The 14,170-nt window shown below is 41.5% G+C and overlaps 1 protein-coding gene across 1 annotated transcript in view; it reads right to left on the bottom strand.

Annotated features, from left to right (window-relative positions):
* Window positions 1–9: 9 nt before the first annotated feature.
* Window positions 10–14,170, bottom strand: part of LOC144931705 (arf-GAP with SH3 domain, ANK repeat and PH domain-containing protein 2-like) — a 50,037-nt gene continuing 35,876 nt past the window's right edge. The window contains exons 23-28 of the mRNA XM_078855903.1: window positions 11,611–11,781; window positions 11,070–11,127; window positions 9,787–9,866; window positions 8,473–8,612; window positions 7,990–8,106; window positions 10–4,528 (exon numbers count right to left, since the gene is read on the bottom strand). Of these exons, the coding sequence (XP_078712029.1) occupies window positions 4,454–4,528; window positions 7,990–8,106; window positions 8,473–8,612; window positions 9,787–9,866; window positions 11,070–11,127; window positions 11,611–11,781 (641 nt within the window). The 3' untranslated portion in view covers window positions 10–4,453. The remainder of the gene's footprint in view (window positions 4,529–7,989; window positions 8,107–8,472; window positions 8,613–9,786; window positions 9,867–11,069; window positions 11,128–11,610; window positions 11,782–14,170) is intronic.

Here is a 14,170-nt window from a genome sequence, read left to right as displayed (position 1 = left end):
AAAATTTCAATGAATTGCTTTATTTAAAATGGGTAAAACACAAGGTATAACCAAAGAGATCAGTCACCTTAGAACTAAAACAAACTCGCAAAAGTCGCCTTTCGTACGTAAAACACTTCCAATACATCCCAGTCTTACAAAACTTTAAAATGTACAAGGATGGAACTACTTATTTTGTATTCTTGCGATACCAACATAGAATTGTCCTTTTCTCAGTTTTCACCAGCATCTATTGCACCACCTGGCCACAATAACAGTTTCCTTGTCATGATATCAAACTCAAGACTCCCACTTTCATTTTTCATAATTATTGCTGCATATTTCCAGAAAAAACTTTCTATGTTCGTTTTGACATCATGCATCTCTCATATGCATAGTCCAGTGTTAGGCTTGTTGAACACAAATCAAGTCATTTTTGCTTCACCGGCCAAACAATGAGAGCCAATGGTATGCACCGTGTGGCAAATTCACCAATACACCAGAAACAAAGTGCCAATGCAAGAAAGCTGAGTGGGGGAGCTAGCATGCCCTTGAAACCCCATGGGATATACTCCATGATATTGGAACATGGGAACGTTAGAAGCAAATTTATGAATAATGTTGACACGAAGACTAAAATAGAGACGTGTGATGTTTGGTAGGGAAAAAATAGATCAATATTCATAGCCTCGGGGGTGAATAGCAAACCAGTGCAATAGACTTGGTATAATATCATGCAAAAGCATTTGGCAACATCTGATTGACAAATAAACATGAAATGTGGTAGACTACGAACAATATGTAACACGGTAGATGATTTTTCATACAGTTTGTAAACTTTACATCAAGTTATTTTTTTTTATTCATAAGAACGTGTAACAATCTTGTTGCATATAGACATTAAATTCAGCAAACTTTACATTAAAGCCCGTTGACAGTAACCTTGCAAATGGTGACCTCTTATTTTTGCATACCTTTGTATGCAATATGAGGGCTGGTCAAAAAAGTCTATGGAAGGATTTTATTCAATTAAAGATATGATTAGAAAAAAAAAACGCTCTCTGAACCCCTTCAAAGTATTGTTTGGTTCTTTCGGTAAATTCACGTAGATAGAAAAAAAATAATAAAGTGAATAAAAAATAATAATAAAAATAATTAATGTTTACTGAAGCCCCGCCCACTTCGTTACGCAGCAGCTTTTGCTCTTGTGCCAAGCCCCTTTTTTGTAACGTTTATCAGCGGTTGCCTGAGGTGACCATCTTAATCTTTCCTTCTGAAGTCGATCGCCTGTGTTGTGATCGAAACGTCGTGGTTTTTTTTTATTTTATTACTGAAAGAACCAAGAATAAGTCTACATTATAGACTGCCAGTACACTCACTCAGGTTAAGAACCAGGCTACAGTCTATATTATAGAATGCCAATACGCTCACCAAGCTTAATAACCATTGCTACAGTCTACATTATAGAATGCCAATACGCCCACTCCGATTAAGAACCAGGTTACAGTCTACATTAATGTTTTTGATGATTTTATTTTAATCATTTTTATTCTTATTCACTTTATTTATATTATTACGTTTCTATCTACGTGACATTACCGAAAGAACCAAAAAATATGAATTCCTGCAGTCACGAAAGTGTAGTCAAATTTTAACCCTTCAAAGTACTGTCCACAAAGTCACAGGAATTAGTGGACAAATCGCACAAGCAGAACATTTCGGTACGAGTTTGGCACCTTGTGGGTTATCGTGACCAACAATGCAACATAAAATGTCCTGTTACTGGTAGGAACCTCCTGGTTACACCAGCCCACAAGGGATTATTGTGTCCGTCCGTCGTGCATCCAAAAATGGGAGGGGTGGAGCTGGGTGGAGAGGGGAGGGTGGGGAGGGTGGGGTGGGAGGGGTGGGGCTGGGTGGGGAGGGGCTGGTCACCCCGTGGTGCCCTTATAAAACTCAACGTTTAACCTACTCACGCCGGCTTGTGCCCGCCCTCACAGTCGGGCATATTTGCGGAATACACCACGCCGCCGTTGACCCTGGCCATTGACCGAGCAACCCAACGTTCCTATCAGCTCCCTCCGCAGGAATGTGTTAAATTTGGCAAGTCTGCCCCTGCTGAAACTCTCCCCATGTTACAACAACTTAAACAGATTGCAATGTACTCACTTTGAACGGAACTATTTTAAAAAGATAATGAGGAACTTAATGCAAATGTGATTAGGCAAATGAGAGGCTTCAGCTACAGACTCAGTTAAGCTGTGTAATTGCTGGCACAAGATGCATCGATGGCAGAATAAGATTGCTTTGAAGGGGGCATTCGAAATTAATCGCTGAACTGTATTCGATGTAACAGCATCATTCCAATATTCATTTTGACCAGTCATTGCACATCAGTGCATATTTGTAATGTATGTGCAATTTGTGTGTGTGTATATACTGGATGTCAAAGACAAAGAGATTCCCATGTTAGTCTTATGAACTCTCGTTGGCAATTGCTGTTCGCAAGGAACAATTTCGGCATGTTTCCCCACTGGTGTTCTGAATGGCTACTACGATTCAAACACAGCTCGCCAGGATTGTAATAGAGAATGGCAACGAATGCACCCTGCCCTAGACCCTTTCCCCTACACGTAATGGGAGGGCATACATATCTACACAAAGCCCGGTAATTAGGATTAATATATGCAGCATGCCAACCCACTGCGCTGTGCCCTCCATCTTCAAAAAAAGATGGAATTCAGACTGACAGTTAACGAAAACCTTAAAAAGGCATATTCCAGTTCTTGTTAAGAACTGCACATCACAAGTGGCATTAGGCCTTGACTAGGTCAACTAAACACTGGCGCACAAAAAGCACCAAAGAGCTAAGATCCACGTGAATATTTGGCTAAAATGAGAATCTTTGCCTTTACGTTTTTACAATTGTACATGCATATGTATACTGTGTGTGTGCTGTATATATGTGGGTATGCTTATGTATGTCTACATAAATGTATGTACACACATTTATTATAAATTAGCTATTTCCTTTTATGGAGACCCCAGGACTCCTTTGTTAAAAAAAAAACCTGCATATCTCAATGCCCTTACCTGGTTCACCGAGAGATAAAAGACGCACAATGAATACCAAGCAACACCAATTGCTACGTTCAATGCTATCGCTATCATAAATTATGTTCTTTGTTTAATACATAAATGGACCTCAGAGTAGAGTGGTCAAGTCAAACTGTTGTCGTTTACACTTGGTTTACACGTAGGCTTTCGCGACCAATATCATCCATAATACAGTTTTTTTGGGTTAGATCGCGTATAAATATATAAAAGCGTCGTTAAACCCGCCACCACCCGAAACAGCCAATTAGTAAGGTTTGTCACGTAAACAGCACGTGTCAATTCGTTAGTAGTACAGCACACCGGTGTGTTGGAGAGCAAAGCCACAACATTTATGAATCCCCCCCCAATTCGCGCAAGAAGGGGACACAGATGACGACATCACATCTACCCCTCTATTTAAGGAACGAAACGGGAGGATTTGTCCACAAATCTGGCTGTCGGCTGATGACGCTAGTTGTAATTTACTCGTGAAACGCCGTAGTCAGATTGTAAATGTTGTAGCTTTGCTCTCCAACACACCGGTGTGCTGTACTACGAATTGGCATGTTCTGTTTACGTGGCAAACCTCACTAATTAGCTATGTCAGGTGGTGGTGGCGGGTTTAACGGCACTTTTATATATTTACGTGATCTAACCCAAAAAAAAACTGTATCATGGATTATTTACACTTGTAAACAAATACTGTGCTGCGGATGCATAAGAAGCCTTGCCTGCATTTAAAACCAACAAGGCAAGTGCCATCATATTAAAAAACTAACTAAGGAAACTATAATTCCCAGCTTATTTCTAACACAAAGGTCAAGACTAACGTTCATAACAATAAGTGCAAAGGCTTTCCAATATTTTCCTTCAATTCATAATGAAAATATAAGTGCAAGTACATGGCAAAGTAACCAACCGAAGAAGTCTGGTTCGCAACTCGCATTCCACATGACACACATGGGTACATCGTTACAAATCCCTAATGCTCCTTTCATTTTTCTTAAGGCAGACACTCATCTGGGAATACTTGTGACTCGTACATGAAAGCCAGTTGCACAAGTGATTTAGTATTGTTTTATGCCTCCAAAACACCCACCAAGTTTCAGCTGAAACAATGGTAACATTTTCATAATCTTCACTTGGGTAAAAGGCTTAGTACCGTTGGAAAATTCCCCCATGGTTACTTTCATCCACAAGGGAAACAAATTGATTTTGAGCTTAACAAAAAAAAACTACAAAAAAAGAGATGCCAAGAGTTCGGAATGATGACAAAATCCTGAGTGCACCAAGTTACTCCGCATTTCCTTGTAAGCGATACGGCGTCTTGGAATTGTAACAAACACCAAAGTGCCTACATTCTGGCATAGAGGCAGGCTCAATCGGTCAGTTGCTCGATGAAGGAAACCGGGAAGGCGCCACGTCTCGCCGGAACGCCCTCGACGTAGCCGTGCTGCGGAAGAGAAAACAACAATAATCATCATGATTCAAACTTATAAGCCACCCCTTAAGCAATGGTCTTTATAGTGTCAGGCATATAAAGGGAGGAAAAGCAAGTGAGAAGTAACCATGGAGACAAAGAGAGAAGGTGGAGAGTTCTTCAGCCAGGAATTAAAATCTCCATCGCCTGCGAGTTCCTGACCTCCAAGGACGGAATTCTAGAGCCTGGACACCGTGCGGACAAAAGCTCCGGTGGTCAGACCCAGGTTCGAAGCCTGGAGCTCGCGCTGAGTAGGGCACGATCGGTAAATCTCAGGGATCTCAGTGCAGTGTGTTGTTGGTTAGTGGAGTGTGTGGCTGGTGAGTGGAGTGTGTGGCTGGTGAGTGGAGTGTGTGGCTGGTTAGTGGAGTGTGTGGCTGGTGAGTGGAGTGTGTGGTTGGTGAGTGGAGTATGTGGTTGGATAGCAGAGTGTGTGGCTGGTTAGTGGAGTGTGTGCGGTTGAATCACCTCCTGGATGTAGGGTGGAGCAAGCCCATTTAAAGCCATGTTTGAACACAAGAATGATAATCTTAAACTCATTGTGAATTTGAAGTGGAAGTCAATGCAGAGAAATAAGCACAGTGAGTTATGGTTCCGAAGAGGAGTGCAGGCGAGCACCCTGGCAGCTGCATATTGGACAGGCTGCAGTCTGTAACACTAAAATAAGTGTCAGAAGATATTTAAAGACTGCGTATGCAGTATTACACAATGCAATGCATGTTTGTAGAGCTGGGCTATCTAATTATTCGAGGGGGGAAAATACTCCTACCGATTATCAATTCGATTACAAGACCAATTGGACAATCCAAATACATATGGAACAAAATGTCCCCCCTCTGTTCCAAGGTGTGCCACTGGATGAGAGGTGATGGGCAGGGCTTGAGGACATAGGCATCGTCTTCCACATCATGCTGCGTGTGACTTGTAGGGTCTCGGGTAATCGACGACCAAAAAAATTGGCGATTACAATTTTAAGTCAATGAATCGATGGCTTAACAACTTATATTTTTTTCAAAGTATACAAATGTGACTGCATTTTGAATCACTGCAGAAAATAGGAGAAACATGCTCATATGCAGAGTTTCAAGAGGGATACTACTTTATGAGTTCAGGGAACGATTGGAAGAATTGTATATGGCAGAGGGAAATGAGAGAAAGTTGTTATTGTGGAGGTGCGTACGACAACACTTTGTAAAGAGGAGCAGTCTAGAGCCTGAGCTTGAATACATGGAGGCGCTCAGGAGTGTGGGAAGCCACGCAAAGGTAATTCCAGACATTGAGAGCAGCAACTGAGAAACAGTGACTACACTGCAGAAAGCAGTGACCACTAGAAAAATAAAAACATCAGCCAGTCTAATCAGAACTGAGCCAATCAGCAACACCAGCAGCAGCAGCCAGCAATGCTACGTAATCGAGCGACAAAGTGAGCAGCTTAATTCAGTTCCTGATGAAGCCCCCACCACATGGAGCGAAAGGACATCATGCCCAACAACATGCAGAAAAAAAAACGAAAACCCATCAGAGAGCTACAGAACACAACTGCAAAAAACACATGCAACGGTAGAGACAGCACAACACCAAATACCACGGAATGCTAGCAATGAATGATGGAAGCAGTAGACAAATTTTGTTGCGCCAGGGGCTTAATTACTGGCAGACACACTGCCTCCTCCTCGTCCAACATGAACGCGCATCTCCACTTAGCACATCCATGCCAAGAACTAGCATGGCTGTATTAATTCCAAATAGGTAATTTGTGAACAAACAGCCATATTTAATATTAAGAGTAATGTTGAGCCCTTTGCTAAGCTACAGCTGGATGAATATCTCTTCATGCCATGGCATACTTCTCCATGCTGATAAGAGGCGGGTTGGTAAAATTGAGAGCCAGAACCAGGACTGGTTCTGACGTTTCCACTCATGGACATGCAAATTTCTCTAACCCCTCCCTCTCTCCCCGCCCCCACCCCCCCTTTCTCTATTTAAGGCCTCGACACAGAGGCTTAGTTTCTCTCTGTGCCTATGTTTGCTCTCTCTCTATGTATCTCTGTGATATCTGTCTGCTTATATGTCTGTCTATGCTTCTGGTTCTGTGTTTAATCTCTCTCTCAAATTTAGCATTCTCAGGAAGAACGTAATCAACCAGATAGGGTGTTGACTGTTATGTTATCCGACTCTCTGTTGTATTACATTACATTTCTAAGTATACTAGATTTGTGTTCCTATTTAATTTATACCTGATGATGATTGCTTGTGTTGCAATCGAAACGTCGTATCCTAGTTTTTTTATTTAATTTATTATTTTATCTTTATACGTGACTTTACCGAAAGAACCAAAGAATAATTCCTGCAGTCACGAAAGCTCCAAATTAAGTTTGGTTCTGACACCATCCATCACTGTTGTTAGCTATGGCCGGGAATCAGACTAATGTCACTGGGTTGACAACAACATTGCTACCCACTGCAGTTACACGTATTCTATAAGAAATGGACCAAATGCAAATATCACAAAAAAAATGTATCCAATTAAAATATAAGAAAACATGCACGCAAGTAATTTTACACTACTAAAGCATCACATTCTTTGTTCTTCCCTGCCATGCCATTGATTTCATGGTTCAAATATTAGAATGCTGCTAACACATCAAAGCAAATAACCAATTACAGTGTCACTGGAGTGCTTTTAAAATTAAATTTCACTGCTGTTACAGAGACAGGGTACTACTTGCTGCCACAGAACTTTATTTCAAGATTCATATGCGTGGATACGTGCTCGAGCTAGGAAAGCTGGCTATTTCTGAAAAAAATCTGCCGAGAGGATTATGCAGGCGATGGCATAAATGACATACAATCATGTGGTAATTTGTTGTTCTACTGCTTGCGAAGATGTGGCCAAAAATGGATGGTTTGCATGGGATGCTGCCGTGCTATAACGGTTAGCACACTGCACTTCCAATCCAGGGGCTTGGCGGTTCGATCTTCTGAATGGCAGTGGAAACAATGGGCAGGTTTCTTAAATTCCCCCGGCCTTTGTCCATCTGGCAGAATAAATGGGTACTCCATACACCAGTTAGTCGATTTCGCAGGTCACGTGTCATTGAGTAAAGTGTGGGCACTCCCGCAACTTCTGAAATAGTTTCACTTTATCAGGTTAAGCCCAGAGCTATAAAGCTTTTCTTCAGAAGTGGCCTAGCCACAAACGATAGCTCAACGAAGTGGCTTATCATGTGGAAATGTATAGCAGCCAAATACTCCAAATGCATGTTTCTAAATATAGAGGGAATAACCAGAAGACCCAGAGAAAAATCCACACGACCACGTGGAGAACATGGAAACTCCAAATATACAGACGTCAGTGTTGGGATCGAACCCACGACCTTCTGCATACCAGGCGAGGTCGTTAACATTCCGTGACTGTGGCGTGAGCGACTTACCCACCACTCGTCGTCTTCCTCCCGTTCTACCACGATGGTGTCTCCTTTCATAAAAGTGAGTTCGTCTTTTTGGTCCGCCTGGCAGTCATATTTGGCCTTGACCCGTTTAATCTTCGGCTTCATCAGTCGTCCCACCAGGGCAAAGGGAATTCACAAAATTAACCACACACATATCATGTAACCTTGCTTTTGCTGTGCAACGCCTAAGCTTAAACGAGACCCGGTAAAAGCCACATCTCTCAACCATTTGCCACCAATTTAAATTTCTTGTCTCAGGAGTCTTTATAATTCCCTTATTCATTTGCCAACTTACGTATAAGAACAGGAGAATCTTTTTGTTTTATGTACGGAAAGTTGCACATATATAAAATTTGATTTATGATGTGGCAAAACATGCATACTATTTTGTCGACATTAGTCTTGTTTAATTTCACACAGTGCATAAGCAAATTGATTTCGGGGATGTGATGGATAGTCTCTTACCAAAGGTGGCTTTCTGGGCAGAGGCACCGGGGGACGATGCGGCATTTCCTGTGGCTTTGGAGGCAAAGGCGGATGAGGCCTGGGCCGGGAAATTGGTTCCCGTGAGACTTTAGACCCATCCACCACTCCACTCTCCACAGCTGCACAGACAACCATGACGAAAGCACGTTGGGACGGCGAGATCAGAAATCACCACAGCCGGCAAACGATTGTGTTACATGAGCCGAGCAGGTAAAAACTCACAATATGCAATCAATTACATATGTTTCGATTTAAAGCTTTCGTGACTGCAGGGATTCATCTTCTTGGTTCTTTCGGTAAAGTCACGTAGAAGGGAAATAATAAAATAATAAAAACAAAACATAATAAAATAATTCTCACGACGTTTCGGCCACAACGCAAGCAGCCGTCCTCAGGTGAAGAACAGGTCTGTCGGGAAGACAGCGTCATTCAGACACTGTCTGAAACGTCGTGAGAATTCTTCTACGTGACTTTACCGAAAGAACCAAGAAGAACAATTACATATGCTAAAAGTGCAGACCTGAAATTTCTTACTCACACCACTGCTAGAGGAAGGATCACCGCCAGAGGAAGCTGCAGAGAGCTTCTCTAGCGGATATTTTGGTCTACTCTTGCATGCTAACCAGACATATTGGCAAGGTGGGTGAGCCCACACTTTACCCCGCCCCATGCAACTTAACGATCGACCGCTGGGTAGCCATTTACGCTGCTGGGTAGACAAGAGGCGGGCGGGGGGGCGGGGGTTTAAGAAACCTTCACCATTGCTTCGACTGCCTCGCCACTGGAAAACTTCACGCAGGGACAAAATATGTGTAGCATGGTAATGGCACGAGCACAATACTGGCACATGTCAGACGGCGTGGAATTTGTGGAAATACTGCTGGGGGATGTTAGTCTATAATTTTGTTGTAATGCAAGTGCCAGTCAGAGGAATGTGTGGAAGGTACACATAGCAGTTTAACAGAGCAGCTTGGATTATGTGTATGAAATCAAACTCTCAAAAGGTAGCAAATCCAAATTGCTGGTTAACACTGAAACACACTCCGTGAGGAGGTAATCCCGTGGAAGTCATTAAAGTCTTAAAGTTTACCCTGCCCACAAACAACATGTAATTATATTACATTTGTGATTCAGTTTTTATAGCCGTGACTATGTCTCCAAATGCCGTTTAATTGTGTATTGCATTAAACGTAGGCTTTTGCTGTTCTTGTGGTAGTTGTGCTCAACCGACAGCGAACGTTGCTCTATAAGCGTAGCCGCTCTCTCAGCGTAGAAATCAATGGCTCAACGAACCGCAGTTGTCTGGAGGGCTCGGGGGAGCAGGACGGGGTCTTTGTGTAGAAGGTCTCCGTGCCAAAGCTGCGTTCTCCACACTGAAAGGCGCGCACGCAACACACGACATGCTAATTGTCCAGCGGCATCACTGCAGGATCCCATGAAAGAGTCATGTGACCTTGGCTCCATCATTCATGACAAGCGGGGGATAAACGCGAATACAATATTTTTTGCATTGACAGAATTGTACCTCCTCCACTTTCTAAATTCCTACTCTTTGTCTAAAATAAGTGCACACGTCTTTTGTAAATAGGGAAGAAAACGCATACACATATTTTGCACGTTTTTGCATACTGAACAAATTAGAGTTTGGCATGTCATATACCACAGCAGTATATGTCCTTGTGGTTGTACTTTTGATTCCCGCTCACGGCCGACAACAGTAGCGAGTACCTGAACCAGTCCTGGGCCTCCCCTACGTCAACTCGGCCTCAAATGAGTACCTGGTGCACCGTGTAAACATCGTCACTGGGGAGATAAAGGTGTCCGGGCGTGGTGCTGGCCATCCACCCCATGTACAGTGCCGGTCTTCATAGGTGCTCACTCACAGATCTTGCCTAAAATGTCTGTTAAGGCTAAAGGGAAATCTTTGTATTACCTTGAACATTCATGCTAATTAATTAGAAATTTTAACTTAAAAGTAGCTGCGTGCTTTCAAGTTATAAACACTAATAGCCTGTACTGCATCCAATTTTATCCTAGTTACAATAAAAAATGAAAATCATGAGTTTCTTATGTGAAACAATGCCTTTTCAAATTAATCAAAATTAACGAACTGAAAAAAATAGTTGCGTATAAAAGTTTGCACAATAATTGTAGATGTTTAACATTTATTTGAATAACATCATTATTGGGCTTCATCAAGAACCTATTGTCAACATACTCTTTGGTTCTTTCGGTAAAGTCACGTAGTTAGAAATAAAATAAAACTAATCACGACGTTTCGATTGCAACACAAGCAATCTTCATCAGGTTATTGTCAACAGTTTACTATTTAGCCATTATTTTCCTTCATTATAACTGCAAGCCACGTGAGCCAGTTAGTCGACCATGGTTTATTTCGTCTAAATTTTCGTATAAATATATGCAAGATTTACGTTTAACCACAACAAAACATAATGAGCGTGGTTTAATGCACCCTGTTATTGTAGTGAAAATGCACCCTCTGCTGTTGAGAGATTTCTGGTAAGGTTGTTTTCATAAACAATGACAAAATCAAAGTACTAATTTAATTTTTTTACCTTTCTTGCAATCCTGCCGGAAGATTCTTTGTTTGTGGGAATGATTTCCTGCCGCTCTCTGTGAAGGGAAATTTAAAAGTCGTAAAAAAAAGGAACAGATTTTTTCCGATTATTTCTATGTAATTTTGCAAGGCATCTTGACCTTCGGGAAAAAATCCAACAACAGTATAAACGGCATCTTTAGTCTTGCACAAAACAACGCAACATCTACAATGAAATATCACAACACCGTGCATCTGTTAAAGATAGTCACGCCATCTTTTCGGCTGATAAAAAAAAGTCTAGAAAAGTTTACTTCTTGCTGGGCATAATCTTGACCTCTTCTCTGTTGGGAATTTTTTTTTTTCAAACATCATTCTGCCTGCCACCTTCATAATTTAAGCACAGCATGTCCACAAATAACTGTGTTTACCTCTGCTTCTCCCCTACCTATGAATGAACCGCCATCACAATTGCACAGCATTTACAGTGGCACCACCATCATTGCATCCACAACGCGAAAGCTAAAAATTGTACATACTCTCTGCCCCGTCCCACTTACTGGACAGTACGGGAGACATGTGGGGAAGAGGAGGAACGGGAGGTGGGGTGCTGTTTCTCAGCTGGCTGGGGCCAAAGGGCTCGGAGTGCGTCCGCTTGTGCAGGGGCCTGTTTGGAGGTGGCGGCGGGGGCTTGCGCCTGCCACCAGGACCGTCCGCCGAGCCCGGAGACGCTGCCGAAAGCACAAGAGGCGGAAGGGGGGTTGTGAGTTGAAAACACTCGTCGTTTATCATTTCAAAGCACGCCCCCCTCCCCAGTGCACAACGCACATGGTTCAGAGGTCAGCGTTTATTTTATTTTTTTGCAGCCAAATCAGACCTCCGGTAGAATGTTACGATTGAGTTTGCTCACACAGTGAACAGTTTAAATGACCCTATGGTTATGAAAAATATATGTCGCAAGGAGCATTGCTCAAATGGCCAATGCCTATTTGAGCAATGTACCTTGTGACCTGTGGTGGAAATTCCTTATTCCCATGGCAGGTGTGAGTCTCTCTAAGAGACAACCATTGTTGACTTACCCACAAAGCCATTTCCATTCTATCCACCCTGGAGGGATAATGATGACGATGATGGGCTGAGTCAACCCTGAACCAAGATTTGAACTCACAACCTTCCAATTGCAAGCCACTCCCTCTATGGCTCAGCCACCTGGATGGCGATAACAAATATGTTTAATTATATTTAACAAAATCAGTTTTACATGGCGAAGTAGCCGCGTCCATGGTGACCGGAGACCCGTAAATATGTAATGAGATTGCAATTCACACCACAATTGTGTCCTAAACAAAGTAATATTTAAAAATGTAGACGTATCATAATACTGAGTACTGAACTGAGGAATAACAAGTGTAAAGAAAATGTAATGACTGCACATATAAGCTAAATTATACTGTTATTTTCCATCCCTGAGTGTAGTTTTTTTTGTCCATTCCTAAAGGTGTGATTTTAAGACATAAAAAAAATAGATTACATGTTTTAGATTCTATTTTTTTATATATATGATTCAAAAACCATCCGAGGCAACACATTGCAACGGGATGGTTTCTGGTATAAGAGCCATGGTTTTTCATATTCTCGCCATGCTTTGAAGGACCACAGGTCAAAGCATAAGCCAATTAAATAGTTCAGTTTACAAGGCAGCGCTGTTAATGGCAATGGTGATAAAATGTAATTGGTAACATGTGCAGTCTCGATTCTGCCTCAGTAGGGTTCACAGGTGCTGCTAATGATTAATAGAAAAGTTAATTTTGTAATTTTTCTTAATGAACTCCTGGTGGCACCACCTTTTCATATAAAATTACAAAACAGTGCAGGACCTTGGCAAATATACTTCATAAGCAAGATAAGTAATCTTCTTGGTTCTTTCGGTAAAGTCACGTAGAAGGGAAATAATAAAATAATACAAATAAAACATAATAAAAAAATTCTCACGACGTTTCGGCCACAACGCAAACAGCCGTCCTCAGGTGAAGAACAGGTCTGTCGGAAAGACAGGGTCTGAATTTCAGACGCTGTCTTTCCGACAGACCTGTTGTGTTGTGGCCGAAACGTTGTGAGAATTATCTTATTATGTTTTATTTTTATTATTTTATTATTTCCCTTCTACGTGACTTTACCGAAAGAACCAAGAAGATGAATCCCTACAGCCACGAAAGCTTTAAATCGAAATACAAGAAAAGTCAATTTACCTGCTGTGATACTAAATGCAATTTAACAATGCATTTTTCAAGTGAGGCTCAACACGTTTTTGGTCTCAATGTTTTTAGTTTTTTTGTTTCGATAAGGTCTTCTCACCATTTACAGATTGGATATCTCTGAGTTGAGTTGCACAGCGCTCCGAACCCATGCTGTGTTTGAACTGATGCTGCGTTTCAGCTGCCACCTTGTGGTGGCTGTGCTGAAGTGAATGTTGGCCGTCGGACACGTCAATGCGAGTGGGGATAATTGAAATTTTTTAGCAGTGTTGCACATGTATGTATGTTGTAACTTCCTTCGCACCGTACCTAAACCAACTGATAATCGAAAGTGCCATCATATGGAAACACGTTGACAAGTCTTACGAATAAATATCCATGCTCATCGTATAATCCGCTTTGCAAAATATTGACGTGTTGTGAATTATCAGGGCTCGTTTTAATTATTTTATCTCCTGACAAAATATTTCTGAAACTCAATAATAAAGTTCTACGTAGCTATTACCCGTTAAATTAGCATTTTAAAAATGTGCTTTAGATTAATTGGTTCTATGACATCATAATTTACGCAATACACTCCTTATTTATTTATTTGGAGTGTAACTGGAAGCATGCGCGCTTTACTAAACTTTTTAGATTGTAACAATTAAAAGGACCTAAGTTGAGTGAAATTTGGATTCATAACTTTTGCTTGAATTTCGATTTAAAGCTTTCGTGACTGCAGGGATTCATCTTCTTGGTTCTTTCGGTAAAGTCACGTAGAAGGGAAGTAATAAAATAATAAAAATAAAACATAATAAAATCAAATAATTCTCACGACGTTTCGGCTACAACGCAAGCAGCCGTCTTCAGGTGAAGAATGAGA

The sequence above is a fragment of the Lampetra fluviatilis genome, chromosome 4 (assembly GCF_964198595.1).
Source record: "Lampetra fluviatilis chromosome 4, kcLamFluv1.1, whole genome shotgun sequence".
Lineage (NCBI taxonomy): Eukaryota > Metazoa > Chordata > Hyperoartia > Petromyzontiformes > Petromyzontidae > Lampetra > Lampetra fluviatilis.
This window is presented reverse-complemented; position numbering and strand designations above follow the sequence as displayed.